This window comes from Rhinoderma darwinii, chromosome 8, assembly GCF_050947455.1.
Source record: "Rhinoderma darwinii isolate aRhiDar2 chromosome 8, aRhiDar2.hap1, whole genome shotgun sequence".
Lineage (NCBI taxonomy): Eukaryota > Metazoa > Chordata > Amphibia > Anura > Rhinodermatidae > Rhinoderma > Rhinoderma darwinii.
Window position 1 is genome coordinate 111,655,854 of NC_134694.1, and position 15,842 is coordinate 111,671,695.

The 15,842-nt window shown below is 44.2% G+C and overlaps 1 protein-coding gene across 1 annotated transcript; it reads right to left on the minus strand.

Moving 5' to 3' along the window:
• Positions 1 to 923: 923 nt before the first annotated feature.
• Positions 924 to 15,839, minus strand: GNL1 (G protein nucleolar 1 (putative)). The gene is made up of 12 exons (XM_075836378.1): positions 15,287 to 15,839; positions 14,358 to 14,526; positions 13,072 to 13,208; positions 9,296 to 9,447; positions 8,442 to 8,513; positions 7,972 to 8,179; positions 6,868 to 6,963; positions 6,353 to 6,550; positions 5,922 to 6,100; positions 5,329 to 5,479; positions 5,082 to 5,222; positions 924 to 3,409 (listed from the first exon to the last, which is right to left on the minus strand). The coding sequence occupies exons 1-12, from the start codon at positions 15,357 to 15,359 to the stop codon at positions 3,135 to 3,137; spliced, it is 1,851 nt and encodes a 616-aa protein (XP_075692493.1). The 5' UTR covers positions 15,360 to 15,839; the 3' UTR covers positions 924 to 3,134.
• Between the last annotated feature and the right edge of the window lie 3 nt (positions 15,840 to 15,842).

Here is a 15,842-nt window from a genome sequence, read left to right on the forward strand (position 1 = left end):
AGCGCCACACCCGTCACTTCAATGGAGCGGAGCTGTAATACCAGACACAACCCATGGACAGGCGTGGCATGGTGTTTGAAAGTAAGCAGCCATGTTTTTCTAACCCTGGTTAAGCCATATGATCACAGAGGGTGTTTTGCACCTGGGACACCTTTTTAGGAAAGTGGCCAACAAAGATCAGCTCTTACACTGGCAAGTCCCGCCTGTCTACGCATTACAGGATTGGGTCCCTCATTCTGGTCCTCCATCAATTAGTTGGAGAAGAGATCAACCACACAGAGTGTCTCTGGAGGACCCAGCACGTGTGTGTGTAAGCCAGACAGCCTGTTGATTTCAATAGGCACCATGTAATGCCTCATTTCCCCTGTGGAGGCACTGCAGCCAAACTGAACACTAGATTCCAGGTTTCCCTGCAAACTATGGCTGATTACTGGGGTACCCAGCAGCAGCAAATCTTTAGGGTGCTCTATTAAGAAAGCAGACAATCCCTTGTAAGCTTTATGTACGTAAAAATGATGGTAATAAATTGATTTTTGGGGCACTTTAACATTACACATTTTGCTTCCACCATCACATTTGGGCCTGAGAGCGGCCAAATGATTTTTCTGGGATAATAATCCCGCCTAATTAAAAACGCTGGGCATCAAAGACGAGCTGTTCTTCAGTCCAAACACAAAAGTTGAATGATGAGGGCAGTTGTGTAATGTTGTGAACAGCTGAACTCAAAAAAGGAAAAAAAAATACAATGACCGTTTTCATGGTAACTCTGGAACGTCAGTCATTCACTTAGACATCTGCTGAATAGAGCAAGCAGTCATGACTGCCTCCCAGCTGCTGTGGTGACAGGAGTTACTATAGGAGCCCCGTCCAATCTGATTCAATATTCTTTGTTTTGAGCAAGTTAAAATAAATCACCTCAGGAATCCGTAAATAGAATTGTATTTATTTGTATACAGCAAAATAGAGATTTGAAGCCATGAAAACGACGAGAAATTGAGTAAATATGCCTTACGCGCTTAGGCCAAGAGGGCGCACCGAATATGAGGTAGGGGCGTCATTGTGCTACAAGTCAGCCATGTCGTAGGAATCTCTGCATTATGACGGTAACCTCACCGCTCTATTACCAGAAATGTGATCTCACACCCTCTCTCTACTTAAAGGGAAGTTCCACTTTTTTTTTTTGTTATTGTTTCTATGCATCAAAAATGAAAATGTAAGCAACTTTACACATAGTGGTCATTAGACACCTCCTACTGCTTTCGGTCCACAGCTCCTATGCAGTTTTATGTGTCTCCATGGTTACAGACTACAAGTAAACCCTGTGTCTAGCAGTCGTATTACCATACCTAATGTGTGTTAGTAAGTAGAGAACAAATGGGAGTGTGATTACAGGATCAGACTACACAGGGTTTATGTGTAGTCTGTTACCATGGAGACACATAGGACTACATAGGAGCTGTAGACACCAAACAAGTATTATTATTTTTTTTTTTTTAATGAAGACCATTTGCCAAGTGGCTTCATTTTTGAGGCATTGTAATAATAAACAAAACTGGATTGTGAAGCTGGACATTGCCTTTAATACAACCCAACCTCACCAATCCATGAAGCCGAAGGCTAATCCTGCTTGGTAAATTCTCACACCAGCCAAACCTGGAGCATTAAAAGTCACTTTTCTATTGGAATAGTTTAGTTAAATACAGACTCGGTTATGCTTAGCACCTTGGTCCCCCCCCCCCCCCCCCGCCATATGATATTGATGGAAAAAGCACGCACAATATTAAGGTAGTATAATAGAAGCCGCTCGGCTGAGGCAAAAAGAAAAAACAGAACACCACCACTCTGCTTATAGCCATTTTTATAACTCACAGACCTATTGAAGTCCACTTATTATGAGGATGGAATGTGGTCGGGTCTATGCACAGAGTAACAAGCCGTTTTGGGAGCTGGATGGTTATTAAAATGCATTATATTACTGTACTGGTCACATGACTGAAGTACGAGCCACAGGGAACCTTCCGCTTCAGTAAGACATAACTAGTTCGGAATAACGATCCCATTCATTTCTCTTCACTGCATGTTGTATAGGTTTAGGCCACCAGGACATGAGATCAGTGTGGTCAATAAGAAACCTCATTCTTAGCTGATCCTCAAACAGCGAACGTGGCGTCAATAATCCACCCTTCTGCTTAAGGTTCCATCGGCTCCGCGTGAAGTGTTCATTTAAGGCAATGTATACTTTTGCAACCAATTTTTTATTGCTTAAATGCATTGGATATAAACAATTATGCAACTTTTTGATTCAAGTACTTCAGTTTAGTGTATGCAGCTCCCATGCAAATCTATGTATGTGTAGTCTGATCCTGCAGTCATGCGTTTCTCCACTTCCTCTGCCTACTCTTCTACAGTCTGTAGGTTAGCAAGAACAAGGGGCAGAAGGAGTGGAGTAACACATCATTGCAGCATCAGACTACACAGGGTTGTTACGTAGTCTGTTACCATGGAGTCAAATAGGTCTGCATAAAAATTTTTTTTTTTAAGCAATACAAAAATTGGCTGCAAAAGTATACATATCCTTTAATGAACACCAAATGTTGTACCATTTTGTAATGAGATCTTAGGGACTGGTAATTTATCACTATATACACGCTCACCAATACAGTTTACTGCATGGCTGAACCTCATACTTAGAGCTTGTTTGGGTCCAAGAGACCACATATTGAGACTACAGAGACCCTTTCAGGAGGTCCGGCCTTTATGTATAAGATCTTGTGTAACAGATTCTCATATGTGTATTATACGTCTCACCCGCAAATGAAATAACCCAATAAACCTTCATAGATCTGTAAAGCAAAGTAATCTTTGGAGCAGTGGTTGCAACCTGTGGCTCCTTTGCATGCTGGGAGTTGTAGTTGTGCCACAGCTGAAGAGCCGCAGATTGCAGGACGCTGCTATAGAGTGTACAGGGAGCAGCCATAGGGAACATGTCAGCTCTTTGTAAAGCAGATCCCAGGGGGGAGGGCGGCTCTGCCTGGTTACTGTGCAGTAAGTGAATCATGGGAAGGTTTTTGTACAGAGGCAATAACCTCACCTTTTCTAGAGCACAAGCCTCCTAATGTCACAGCCCAAACTCATCAACACTCGCCCTCGCCAAGAAGGGCGTAAGGGTTGACATCAGCAGTTTTACTTTTGGCCCCTTTCTTTGCCTGAAGCGGAGTGGATTCTTCATCTTCATCCGCCTCCTCATCCGCATCCCGGTCACGTTCTTCCTCTTCTTCCCCTGAACTGGAGATCTCCTCCTCCTCCTCTTCTTCTTCTTCTCCGGCTGAGGAGGAGCGACTATCAGACTGGACTCGTGTCTGAACATGGGAAACTATTTCCTGTGTTTCCAGGTGTTTCTCCCAAGTCTCTGTAAGAAGGAAGAATATAGAGAGGAGTTGAGAGGCAGACATTTTGTGGTCAGTTGCCTGGCACTCACAAGTTGTCCACATTTAAATATAGTCTTCATAAAAGTTCAATCACTTTGTAAATACATTACATGACTTATCTTGTACTGATCCTGTATTATACTCCAGAGCTGCACTCACTATTCTGCTGGTGGAGTCACTGTGTACATACATTACATTACTTATCCTGTACTGATCCTGAGTTACATCCTGTATTATACTCCAGAGCTGCACTCACTACTCTGCTGGTGGAGTCACTGTGTATATACATTACATTACTTATCCTGTACTGATCCTGAGTTACATCCTGTATTATACTCCAGAGCTGCACTCACTATTCTGCTGGTGGAGTCACTGTGTACATACATTACTTATCCTGTACTGATCCTGAGTTACATCCTGTATTATACTCCAGAGCTGCACTCACTATTCTGCTGGTGGAGTCACTGTGTACATACATTACTTATCCTGTACTGATCCTGAGTTACATCCTGTATTATACTCCAGAGCTGCACTCACTATTCTGCTGGTGGAGTCACTGTGTACATACATTACATTACTTATCTGGTACTGATCCTGAGTTATATCCTGTATTATACTCCAGAGCTGCCCTCACTATTCTGCTGCTGGAGTCACTGTGTACATACATTACATTACTTATCTGGTACTGATCCGGAGTTATATCCTGTATTATACTGCAGAGCTGCACTCACTATTCTGCTGGTGGAGTCACTGTGTACATACATTACATTACTTATCCTGTACTGATCCTGAGTTACATCCTGTATTATACTCCAGAGCTGCACTCACTATTCTTCTGGTGGAGTCACTGTGTACATTACATTACTTATCCTGTATTATACTCCAGAGCTGCACTCACTATTCTGCTGGTGAAGTCACTGTGTACATACATTACATTACTTATCCTGTACTGATCCTGAGTTATATCATGTATTATACTCCAGAGCTGCACTCACTATTCTGCTGGTGGAGTCACTGTGTACATACATTACATTACTTATCCTGTACTGATCCCAAGTTACATTCTTCTATCTAAAAAATAGAAGCTGGAGGCCTTGTTCACACAATGCAGATTTGATGGAGATTTTTAATGCATTTTTTAAGCCAAAACCAGAATTGAAACCTATAAATTCTTATTTTATATATTTATTCTGTTAAAAGGCATTGTCCAGGTTGGGGGCTGTTTTTTTTTATACAGATGACCTATCCACAGTCTATGATCAGTGGGGTTCCAACACCTGGACTGATCAGCTGTTGCGGCGGTCCCTGGGCACCGGAAGCCATGCACGGGGCGGTGCCGGAAGGAGACGGCTCCGTACACTGTATAGCGGCCGTGCTGCCGTATTCAAGTGAATAGGAGCAGAGTTGCTGTTCTGCAGAACGGCCGCTATAGTGTACAGAGGCATCTGCTTCCGGCACCAACCAGTGTAGAACATCCGGTGCCTGGAGACAGCCGGAACAGCTGATCGGTGCGGCGTCCGGGGGTCAGACCCCCACCGATCATATACTGATGACCTATCAGAATGAAAAACCGGCCCCAACCTGGACAGCCCTTTAAGGTTCCATACCTGGTTTTGGCTCAATCCAGGGGAGGTCGGAATGTCAGGTTTATACCTTTCTGAAGGGAGTATCCAGGAGGCCTCATACACAAGCAAAGCCGTCCATCTACAGCAAGGCGCAGGAGACTGTTGGCGGCCCTGTAACTGTCACTGCGCGAGGCTTTTGCAGTCTTGTATCCGCGCTTATCTGCCCAAGCTGAGTGTGGAAGGAGACAAAAATGTGATGATTCGTCACCACTGCGTATGAGAGAGTGCACAGTGTCTACCCCATCAGCCCATGCCTAATAAATAAGGTCATTTACCTTCACAGATGCCCCATGCAGTCCAGCCCTGACCTTGTCCTTCCGGATAGTTAAGTTTAAGGAGATCGGGAACGGGTATTCGACAGGACAGATATCCAACAGAGGTGTAAGGTTCCTGAATCTGAGCGATAGGGTAGATTCCTGCAAGCAGCTGTTAGGGAGAGAGAGTACAAATGAATGCTACACTTAAACCTGCCACCCTGCCCAGGTCATACGGTAAAACGGATACACAGTGTTACGGAGAGTGCTCGGACTAAGGGGGGGGGGGGGGGGAGCATGACACAGGGGGGCGGAGCATGACACTCACTATGTCTACATTACACTATTTTTGACCCAAGAAGTTACCAAAGTATACTCAAACAACAGGCGATAAGAAGAGACGGCCCTGGGATTGTCCATACGATGTATTGCAAGGCTCCTGACCGTATCACCAGAAAGTCCGCCGACATGATCGAGGGGATCATGTGGGAACAATTGTTGCAAATGCAGCAGCTCACATGCATAATTCTGTGCCTTGACTCTGCCATAAGCTTCTGGCGCTGTGTGTGACGGGGTTAATATGATGATTACATATTAGTCACTCATATATTTACCTGCTGTTGCTTATCTATAAGTGAAGGGAAGATGAGGCCGGGGCAGTCACAGAGGCGCACTGTGGGCGTCAGGAAATACGTCTGAAAGTATTTGGTGTGACCCGGAGTCCGTGAAACACTGACAATCTTTCTTCCAACGAGTCCATTGATTAGTGAGGACTTTCCCACATTTGGAAACCCTGGAGCAAAAAGCGGAAATAAAACCGGAGCTCACCATAAAGCGCGGTTCACATATGCTACAATTATCACTTTTACATGACGCGCTCCGCCAAGGTTTGAATTGAAGACACTAAACATAAAATCTTTATTCTATTTGCTGTAGCGTTGACTAATCGATCGTTTACTATGATCAGCCTCTTCATACTTGGGAGAGGCAGACAGTAGTGATCTCCAAAAAGCAAAACTGTAACACGTCAAGGTGCAGATCTCACCTAAACAGCCAATGCTCAGCACCCCATCCTTATAGCGCTCTCTGCTGGGTACCCCTAGTTCTGCATCAGTGACCTGCTGGGCGACGACAACATCTGCCTCACCGGCCTCCTTCTCCTCTCGGTCTTCTTCCCTCCCAGCAGCGCCGAGTAGTGCAGCCGAGTCTCTCTCAATCTTCTCTCTCCAGGACGTTAGATCAACTAAAAGGAACATAAAAGAAGACCGTGATGAGGAGCAAAGTAACAGCCCGGTACTGGTGGCAGTCAGGTATACAGAACCCCTGCCTAGATTTTGCGGCCTGCCTGCCAACAACTGATAGTGAAGGCTGTAAATGCTTGTGGTCCCTGCGGCAGATTACCTGGCAGATACAAGGTGCACAGTGTCTTTTTTAATGGACGCCGGCGGTCGACCGCGCTGAACGTGGTTGGTGGATTTATCGAACTGACTTATTAATCGCTAAATGACATCGTCAGAACCAAATCCCGAGACGACATCTGTGATATTAAGAAGTAATTACCATTTCCAGCAGTGATGATCTCACAAGCTCGCAGGAGCTGATTGGGGCCCAGGGCTGCGTTCCTACCCCGGCGCTTCTTCCTGCGCTTCTTAAACACTAATAGGAGAGAAAGAGATTGGACTAAGAAGCACAAACGTGGAGACAAACTGTAAAGAAGAAGGACTGAGACCTGCATCTGTCTGCAAACAAGTGAGATGCGATGAAGCTGCAGGATAAAGGGGCACCGTATGGGCATCGTGTTACGTATATATGTATGATTAGCATGTAAAAAAAAAACTACAGTTCCCATGATTCCCTTTCCACAGACATTGCCTCTATTTACAGTGGCCTGTATGCCCATATATTACAGGGTGTAAGATAGTGTTGTAATTATTACTCTGTCTGCTGCTGAAAAACCGATCTGTTGCTAGACTCTGCACTACCTACTGCCCAGCATGTGAAACACAATCCATTCAGAGACAGGTAAGGGGGAAAGCAGGGAGCAGTGGAGATAAGAGGCATGTGATGTGTGACATCCCGTCCTGTCCACTTATTCAGCATAGTGAATTTGACACAATCAGAAGATAAACACCAGTAACATCGTCATGTGACTGCATGGGAGATTGGCTTACAGAGGCATTTTAGCTACAGACAGTATATGAGTAAGTGACTAATCTTACTGCAGTTATACCACCTGCACACAATTTTTTTAAAGACTAGATGACCCCTTTAATAATTGTATAATAAATAGTTCTGCAACTCTTAAATATACTTTGTATTTCCATTTCTCAATTTTCCAGATCTTGGTTTGTAGTCAGATGACAAAAAGATTCGACGGCATCAATATTATAGTCCTAGATAAGCCCTTTAAGTGAAGTTTACATTAAACTGGAAAACCCCATTAATTACGTGGGGAACAATCTGATGGAGGTGGAATCACAGTGTATAAAAGAGAAGAGGTGGATGTAGAGAAGAGGAGATTAGACCCGAGTATATGAAAGTGAAGAGAGATCAGAACAGATATGGAGGTCAGAGAAAATACTGCGGAGGTTAACAAAGGAAGGTTCGACATAAGAACAGATATAAGGATAGATGGAAGGAAGTACAAGGAAGTCTTGGTCATACCTGCAGATGGGTCTTGCTCATCGTCAGGATGTCTTGGGTAGGAGGTGAAGCAGACCACATGGACTTGTGGGAACTTCTCCTGAAAATAATGCTTCCAAGCTACCACCAGTGATGGGGGCGCCAGGTCAATCTTATTGAGTACGAGGATTAATGATCTGCCCAGTTCTTGAGTCACATAGTCATAGAGGGCAGGAGAAAAATGTAGCACCTGCCAAAGATACCACACAGGACTAGTTATTACAGAACAATTTAAAGGACCACTCTAGGAAATCTGGTACACCGTGTTATGCCTAGTACAGGGCTTGGGGGGGGGGGGGGCGGAGCATGACACAGATTCAAAGAACAACATAGACGTCATGCCCCGCCCCTTTCATTTTTCCTGGGGTGTACCTTTAAATCCCCAATTAAAACAATTATTATTTTCCTTTCTTAGATGTCCACAATTTAGAAACAATGTCCAGAATACTGACCGGGTGCCGGATGTCTGTTATCAGCAGGACTATGTCTGACATCTCAAGGACTCTCCAGAGTTGGCGCCATGTCTAAAAGTAAAAAAAATTGACAAGTTTTACTGAGAAAATAAAATTGTACTTGTTATGGCTTATGTTCTATAATAAGGCTTACCGAGTGGGACTTAAAGGGGAAGGCTCCTGTAAAAAATAGGCATTTCCTATTGTAATTATTAATATGAGAGTATTTCATACTCCCTAATGCAGTGGTCTCCAAACCGTTGCTGTCAGGGCATCCTGAGAGTTGTAGTTCCCCAACAACTACAGACTTATGCGCTAGTGAATACAATTTTTTTGGGCCATGCTGTTTTCAAATATACTGGTCACTATTTAGTAACAAAAAACATGGCTGGTGGGTGACTACATTGGTTGCTCATAGTTTTCTCCATTCAGATGCATTCAAAATTCTGCTGGTTGCTCTTGGAAACTGACAACAGATTAGCTCCACCCCACTGTCAGACATGTGACGTTACAGCTTAACTCACTGTATTGCCATTAGCCGAGTTTCCATAATGCAAAGAAACCTGGGAAGATCTGGTCAACAAGCCTCAGTTAAAGCCTGACCATGGAATCGGGCGGCAGGACCTGGTCATAGATGACCAGGTTGAGGTCTTTGTGGAACAACCCCTTTAAACTTCTCTCCACAGCTAGGCTTCCGATGTCTGCCTCCCTAACCCTGCATCTAAATATCCTGGCCAAGCTGGCGTTCCACCTGGCACCCCGCACCCAGGGAACATGCTCCGCCAGCCCCCGCACAGCTACACCCCTGCTTCACTAGGCGTAATCGTTTCCATTCTTGGCATCTTATATCTCACCTCCAGGTTGTGATCGAAGTAACTGAGCTCTTGAGGAGTGTGATTTTCATAAATCTTCTGCAGATATTCCTTAAAGGCTCTTTCCTCCTGGGACAGCACGGCCTCCTTGCTCATCTCGTAGCTCCAGGCCGGTCTTTTTGGGAAGTCCAGCACTGTGGGGAAAACATTAGTATTCTGTGATACACACGATATACAGAACATGGATGGCCATTCATTCGGCCGCTACAGGTTAAATGTTTCGCTGGACGCAGCTTCCTCCGGCAGGAACTGCTGATCGCTGAGGTTGAGAGAAGCCGGAGTCCATAGATTAATAGTCTCCAAAAAAATAATAAAGTACAACCCCACCCCCAGAGACCAGGGAAGCTACATACAGAGCCTTTTCTGGATGTATAGTACTACTATCCTGCCTTATCTAGGCCACTAGAAAAATAATACAGCTGTCATTAACTCCCCTGCCGACTCCGTCCCAGTCTACACAGCAAAGCTGACAAGTGATCTGCAGAAAACAGGATGTGTCAGCCTATTGAAAGAGTCTTCTCTAGTGGCCATTGTGAAAACGAATATTTCAGGATAATTTTTTACATGGGTAGTCAAATAAAAAAACGTTTATGATAAAAAACCTGATTTAAAGGGTTTGTCCAGGTTTTATTTATTTTTTTACTTATTTGTAGAATAGGAAATCATACCGTTTTCTGATATACATGTATTAGAAATTATGCTCACATACAATTATTATAGTGCATGAGGCCCCTGTCACAATGGAATGGTACAGCCCACCGGTTAGTCCTGTGTAACGCATCCACAGGCTGCCGGAATATGATTAGACCTGGCGTCAGTCATGCGACCCACCACACACACACACACACACACACACGCACGCACAACACACACACACACACGCGCGCACACACGCGCACACACACACGCAATGGTGGAATAATGATAAACAATTGATTCACTGCCTGTATTCACGGTCTCTAGAGGATTTATAAAACGGCTGCCTGTCTCTAGGTGATGTTGTCATGTTGTTAATAAAGTTGAATGAAAAAAAACCCCATACAGAGGAGACCGTGAGAAGAATGTAAGAGCTGAATGCCAGTGGTCACATGATGTGGGTCACATGACTGCCCATTCAGTTATCCTGCGGGTGCTTTTTTTATGGACAAATCTGTGGGCTACACCATTTTTGTAAGTTTCGACAGAGACGACTTCACGGATATAAGAAAGGAATGTGAGCAAAATGTTAAATACATGTATATTAGAAATGTGGACGATTTCCTATTCTATAAATAAATTAGTAGAAAAAAAATAAAAAAAAGTGGACAACCCCTTTAAATAATTTTCTGATGATACATTCCCTTTAAGATATGGAGCACATGCCATGGTATAGAGGATTGAGGTACGGGGCAGACTATTGTGGAGGAAGGGATGATAGACCTGTAGAATCCCACTGAATGTGATCATACAGAAGGACAAATCCCACTTCGCATTACTAGATTTACATTGGTGGACTCCAGAATCCTGTTACAATAGGATCATTTTTACTATATAAACCTGTACGGAAGATTATTTCTATATTTCCGCAGTTACATGAATGAGTGGGGTAGTAGTGCCTGCCGTGTGAACATCCGCTGACGGACGGTGGTGTCCTGGAATGTCCTCACTTACGTCCTGCAGGCAGTGTGTCCACGCTCACGACTAGCTGTGTCCTTACACAAAGCCGTGTAAAATCTTTCCAACCCCGTCCAGTGAGGTTCAGATTCCAAAAAAACCATTAACATTAATAAACCAACAACTTTATAACACGATACATCCGCTATGTAAAATGTAGGACTGGATCTACAATTAAATGGGAAATCCAGTCCAAATGATATGTGATGCATATAGATGACAAGATGGCACAGGTGAAGTCTGATCGCTACGGATTTCTAGAATGACGGGGCTCTATAGAAAGAGATTAAACCCCTTTGGCACAGCTCATAGATTTCTGGAAGTGTGACCCAACCCAATTGGTGTTAGCAGTTGTGGGTGTGTCGCTACACAGACCAATCAGCGCTGACAGAGTGAGACTGTGTAGTGACACGCCCCTTTGACAAGGGGAACGGTAACACCCAGTAGTCAATTCATTCATACGTTTCCAGGAGGAATACCAGAGGAACAGCACAATGCAGAGTTCTAACAAAATATGTTCCAAAATTGATATTTCACTGGGAATACAAGTATTTACTGAAAGGACAAGTCAAGAAAGGCGACAGGTCCTCTTTACGAGGGTCCTCGGATGATAAGCGAATTGTTTGTGTTGGGGTCCCAGAACTGCTGTGATCATTGGCAAACTCCAGAAGTCAGAATTGGCTTCCCCTGTAGAGGGAATGAAGTATTACACAGTGCCAGGTGTAATACATGGATGAGCCAGGTTTTCCAGACTCCCTACTGTGGCTAAAAGAGGGGGGAACCTTCCTTTGACCCTTTATGAGGAGAGAGGCAAATAACTCTTCAATCCAATATATATCCATACTAGAATTAGAGAAGAAATACAGAACCCTCTAGAGACCAAGAAGTGGTCAGTAGGTAAGGACAGCCATGGGGAACTTAAGGGATAACTAAACTTTTGACAAACATCTGACATGTCAGAAGTTTTGATTGGTGGGGGTCAGTGCTCCTGTCAGAAGTTTTGATTGGTGGATGTCAGTGCTCATGTCAGAAGTTTTGATTGGTGGATGTCAGTGCTCATGTCAGAAGTTTTGATTGGTGGATGTCAGTGCTCATGTCAGAAGTTTTGATTGGTGGATGTCAGTGCTCATGTCAGAAGTTTTGATTGGTGGATGTCAGTGCTCATGTCAGAAGTTTTGATTGGTGGATGTCAGTGCTCATGTCAGAAGTTGTGATTGGTGGGGTCAGTGCTCATGTCAGAAGTTTTGATTGGTGGGGGTCAGTGCTCATGTCAGAAGTTTTGATTGGTGGGGGGTCAGTGCTCCTGTCAGAAGTTTTGATTGGTGGATGTCAGTGCTCCTGTCAGAAGTTTTGATTGGTGGGGGTCAGTGCTCCTGTCAGAAGTTTTGATTGGTGGGGGTCAGTGCTCATGTCAGAAGTTTTGATTGGTGGGGGTCAGTGCTCATGTCAGAAGTTTTGATTGGTGGGGGTCAGTGCTCATGTCAGAAGTTGTGATTGGTGGATGTCAGTGCTCATGTCAGAAGTTGTGATTGGTGGATGTCAGAAGTTGTGATTGGTGGGGTCAGTGCTCATGTCAGAAGTTTTGATTGGTGGGGGGTCAGTGCTCATGTCAGAAGTTTTGATTAGTGGATGTCAGAAGTTTTGATTGGTGGGGGGTCAGTGCTCATGTCAGAAGTTTTGATTAGTGGGGGTCAGTGCTCATGTCAGAAGTTTTGATTAGTGGGGGTCAGTGCTCATGTCAGAAGTTGTGATTGGTGGGGGTCAGTGCTCATGTCAGAAGTTGTGATTGGTGGGGGTCAGTGCTCATGTCAGAAGTTGTGATTGGTGGGGGTCAGTGCTCATGTCAGAAGTTTGTCAAACGTTTAGTTACCATTTAATTTCCCTGCAGCTTTTCTGCTCTTTTACCTGAATTCCTCCCTCTCATAAAGGAAGTCATTGTGGTAATGTGTATACTATATATGAGGGAATTTCTGAACACGTAATTCCCCAATATAATCTTAAAAACGGATCCAAATGAGAATTGTCTGTCTAATAATATGACATATGAATAATAAAGACATCACTACAATCACATAGTGGGAGAAATGAGCCCATACAACGGTTACCTGAGCCCGGCCTGTATATCTTCTCTATATCCACCTCAAGTTCCGTTTCTGCAACTGGCTCCAATATCTTCTCGATCGCGAGTTTCTTTCTGCGTTCAATTTCTTCTTTGCTCTCTCTTTCAAACTGCAATCTAAACCTGTAACGCAAAAGGAATGGAGCAAATTCACCACGGTGTATGAAAGGGACAAAATGTGGATTAATAGGGTTTACCAGGATTTGTATGGTATCACATTCAGTCGATAAACAAGAAGGACTGGGGTGCCACGGTAATCAGGGTACTACGAGTATAGCAGCTGTCATCGCCATAACTTCATACAAACTCTTTCCTTCATGGGACATCAATGGTTGTTTCTGACTTCTGCTTCCCCTGAGACTGCGCGGATGTTTAATATTAGATATCAGCACAGTCTCCTCTATGGAGTGGGTGGGCAGAGCCTGGCATTCACTAGCCCCTGCCCACTGGGATGAAGTGGCGCACCAGGTCAGAATACCAGAGCTGTACTAGTGTGTACGTATTTTTGTTTTCTGCTTGTGGCGTAAAATAGAAATCCAGAACAGGGGACGGGAAATCCGCTTATAATAGGCGCATCCCTTGCAGCCCCTTTATGGGCCGGATGCTTAAAGGGTTACTAAACGTTCAAACTTTTAACATGTAATAGTGACATGTCAGAAGTTTGGATTTGTGGGGGTCCAAGCACGGAGACCCCCACTAATCGCTAAAACAAAGCGATAACGCTTTATAGGGCCATCATTTAGATACCTCAAGTGAACCTATCTCAAATCCAAAATCCCATACAAACATACAGTAAAATTCCTTTAATCCGAGATCATAGTGACTTGATAGATGGCGGATTATCAGATGCTGTGGATTATTGTAAGGTCATAGAAAAGCATGTGAAATCCACTTGTCAATCCTAGTTCTCAAGGTCATAATACAGCCGCATTTTAGTGTCCATATAACACCTGAACCCCTCATGGTCCTACTGATATTAGATTACTATAGGGTTCTATGAAAGCCGGATGGGGGTAGGAGTTTGTCGGCCATAATACAGACGTTAAAATACGGCCGTCTGAAACGACCCCAAGGCTGGAGAAGAAAGTTTAAGATAAAAAAAGTTAGAACAAAGTTTCTGCTGCTATGTCTGACTGAGCGGAACTTCCGGACAATTCGTTCTCTCTGCTCGGTCTTCTCGTGTTATGAAATTTCCGTCATAAACAGGTGGCGATTATCGGATGCCGGAGTAAAAGGAATGTCGCTGTATTGACACATATTTTAATGGCTGACCTGTTGGGGTCGTATCCTTTTTCTCTAGACTTGAGGACTTGCGGCTGCTGATTGATTCTCCTCACTTGGGGTCGGACGCTCTCACTGTCTGAGGTGTCTGTGTTCTCCTCTCCACGTTCTCTGCTTTGGCTTCGGCTATTTGACTCGGACCTGCCGGCTTCAAGTGGCCCTGGAAAAATATAATAAAAAAGGCGCACTAATTAATAAAGTCTTAGACACCATAACATTGATGTGAACTGAGCGGGGGCACTACCAAATTGTTGGCATCTTGTGTGAAGCCCTACAGCAGATTCTGCACCATCTGCTTCCACTAAACTGGTGACAACCAACATGGCTGCCGCAACAAGGGTTATCGTCCAGCCTTCATAGACTCCTGAATAGTAAGTCTGCCGCCCGCCCGCCCGCCCGCCGCTGATTGACAACTTTCCACCTATTACTGTGCATAAGGGAAAAAAATTGTCAATCGGGGGCATGGGGAGTGAACCTGAAGGCATGAAGCAGGTGACAGATTTGTTTAACATTTTTTTTGAACCATTTTTAAGATCACTGTTTGCTGTCCATCACATTCACAAGCTGAAAAATAATTCTCACAGCTGAGGGTTTGCTACAATTGTATCGTCTAGAGAATCGTCTGTGAGCTTAACAGCCTGGACTCCAGGCTTAAAACATTTTACCTAAACACTGATGCATTGGATAGGAAAAAAACATAGGCTGGATACAATTGTAGCAAACTCTCGATATTAGGGCTGTATGGGTTTCCAGGTTCTGGGTATAAAAAACGATGGCCACATTCACTGACTGCAAGCAGATGTCTTGAAAATGGAGAATAGAAACACAAAGTATATTAGAAAACAGCAAAAATTCCCATAATACAAAAAACCACAGCATTTTATAAAGCTGCCCACGAAACATTGGCAGGCGATACGTACCGCGCTTCCGATCCCGTTTGTCTTGGAGCTGCTTCTTCTTCTGCTTGTTGCTAAATGGCTTCTTACGAGGCATCTTTAAGTATCATAAACCCAAGATCTGGGGTCAGTCTTTGCACTAAAAAAAAATAGTCCTGCAAATACAGATGTTTTAGGGACTGATCCCTACACTACACCCGGGTAATAATACGATGCTGCCCCTGATCCCACCCCTCCAGATCCTGCTAATAATTATTTCTTTAGTAACTCTCCAGGACCCCTTATCTGAGCTATGCCTGTGCCCTACGTGCCAGATACTGACCCCCACACCTGTTTTTTACTGGGTTAGGCCTCCCACGACAAGTCCTGCCCCCCTAGCTTCAGAGACCAACTAATAGAAGCGTCTTGGTTTCCCTCTATGGAGCCAGTGCCCTCTGAGGCCCTTCCTAAAGGAATAGACAATAACCCTGCATTGCCAGGTAAGAACGAAGAAGGACAATGTGCTTCTCTCTGCCCAAGTAACAGGAAATTCCCGTTGTGCGTTCCACGCCTCAAACCCGAGACTTATTAGCCAATAGCC

Coding starts and splice junctions, on each gene's coding strand:
- GNL1 (XM_075836378.1), bottom strand. CDS start 15,359: ATGCCTCGTAAGAAGCCATTTAGCAACAAGCAGAAGAAGAAGCAGCTC. Junction 5,480..5,921: donor TTATAGATAAGCAACAGCAG/GTAAATATATGA, acceptor TCTCCCTAACAG/CTGCTTGCAGGAATCTACCC. Junction 5,223..5,328: donor TGCATGGGGCATCTGTGAAG/GTAAATGACCTT, acceptor TTCCACACTCAG/CTTGGGCAGATAAGCGCGGA.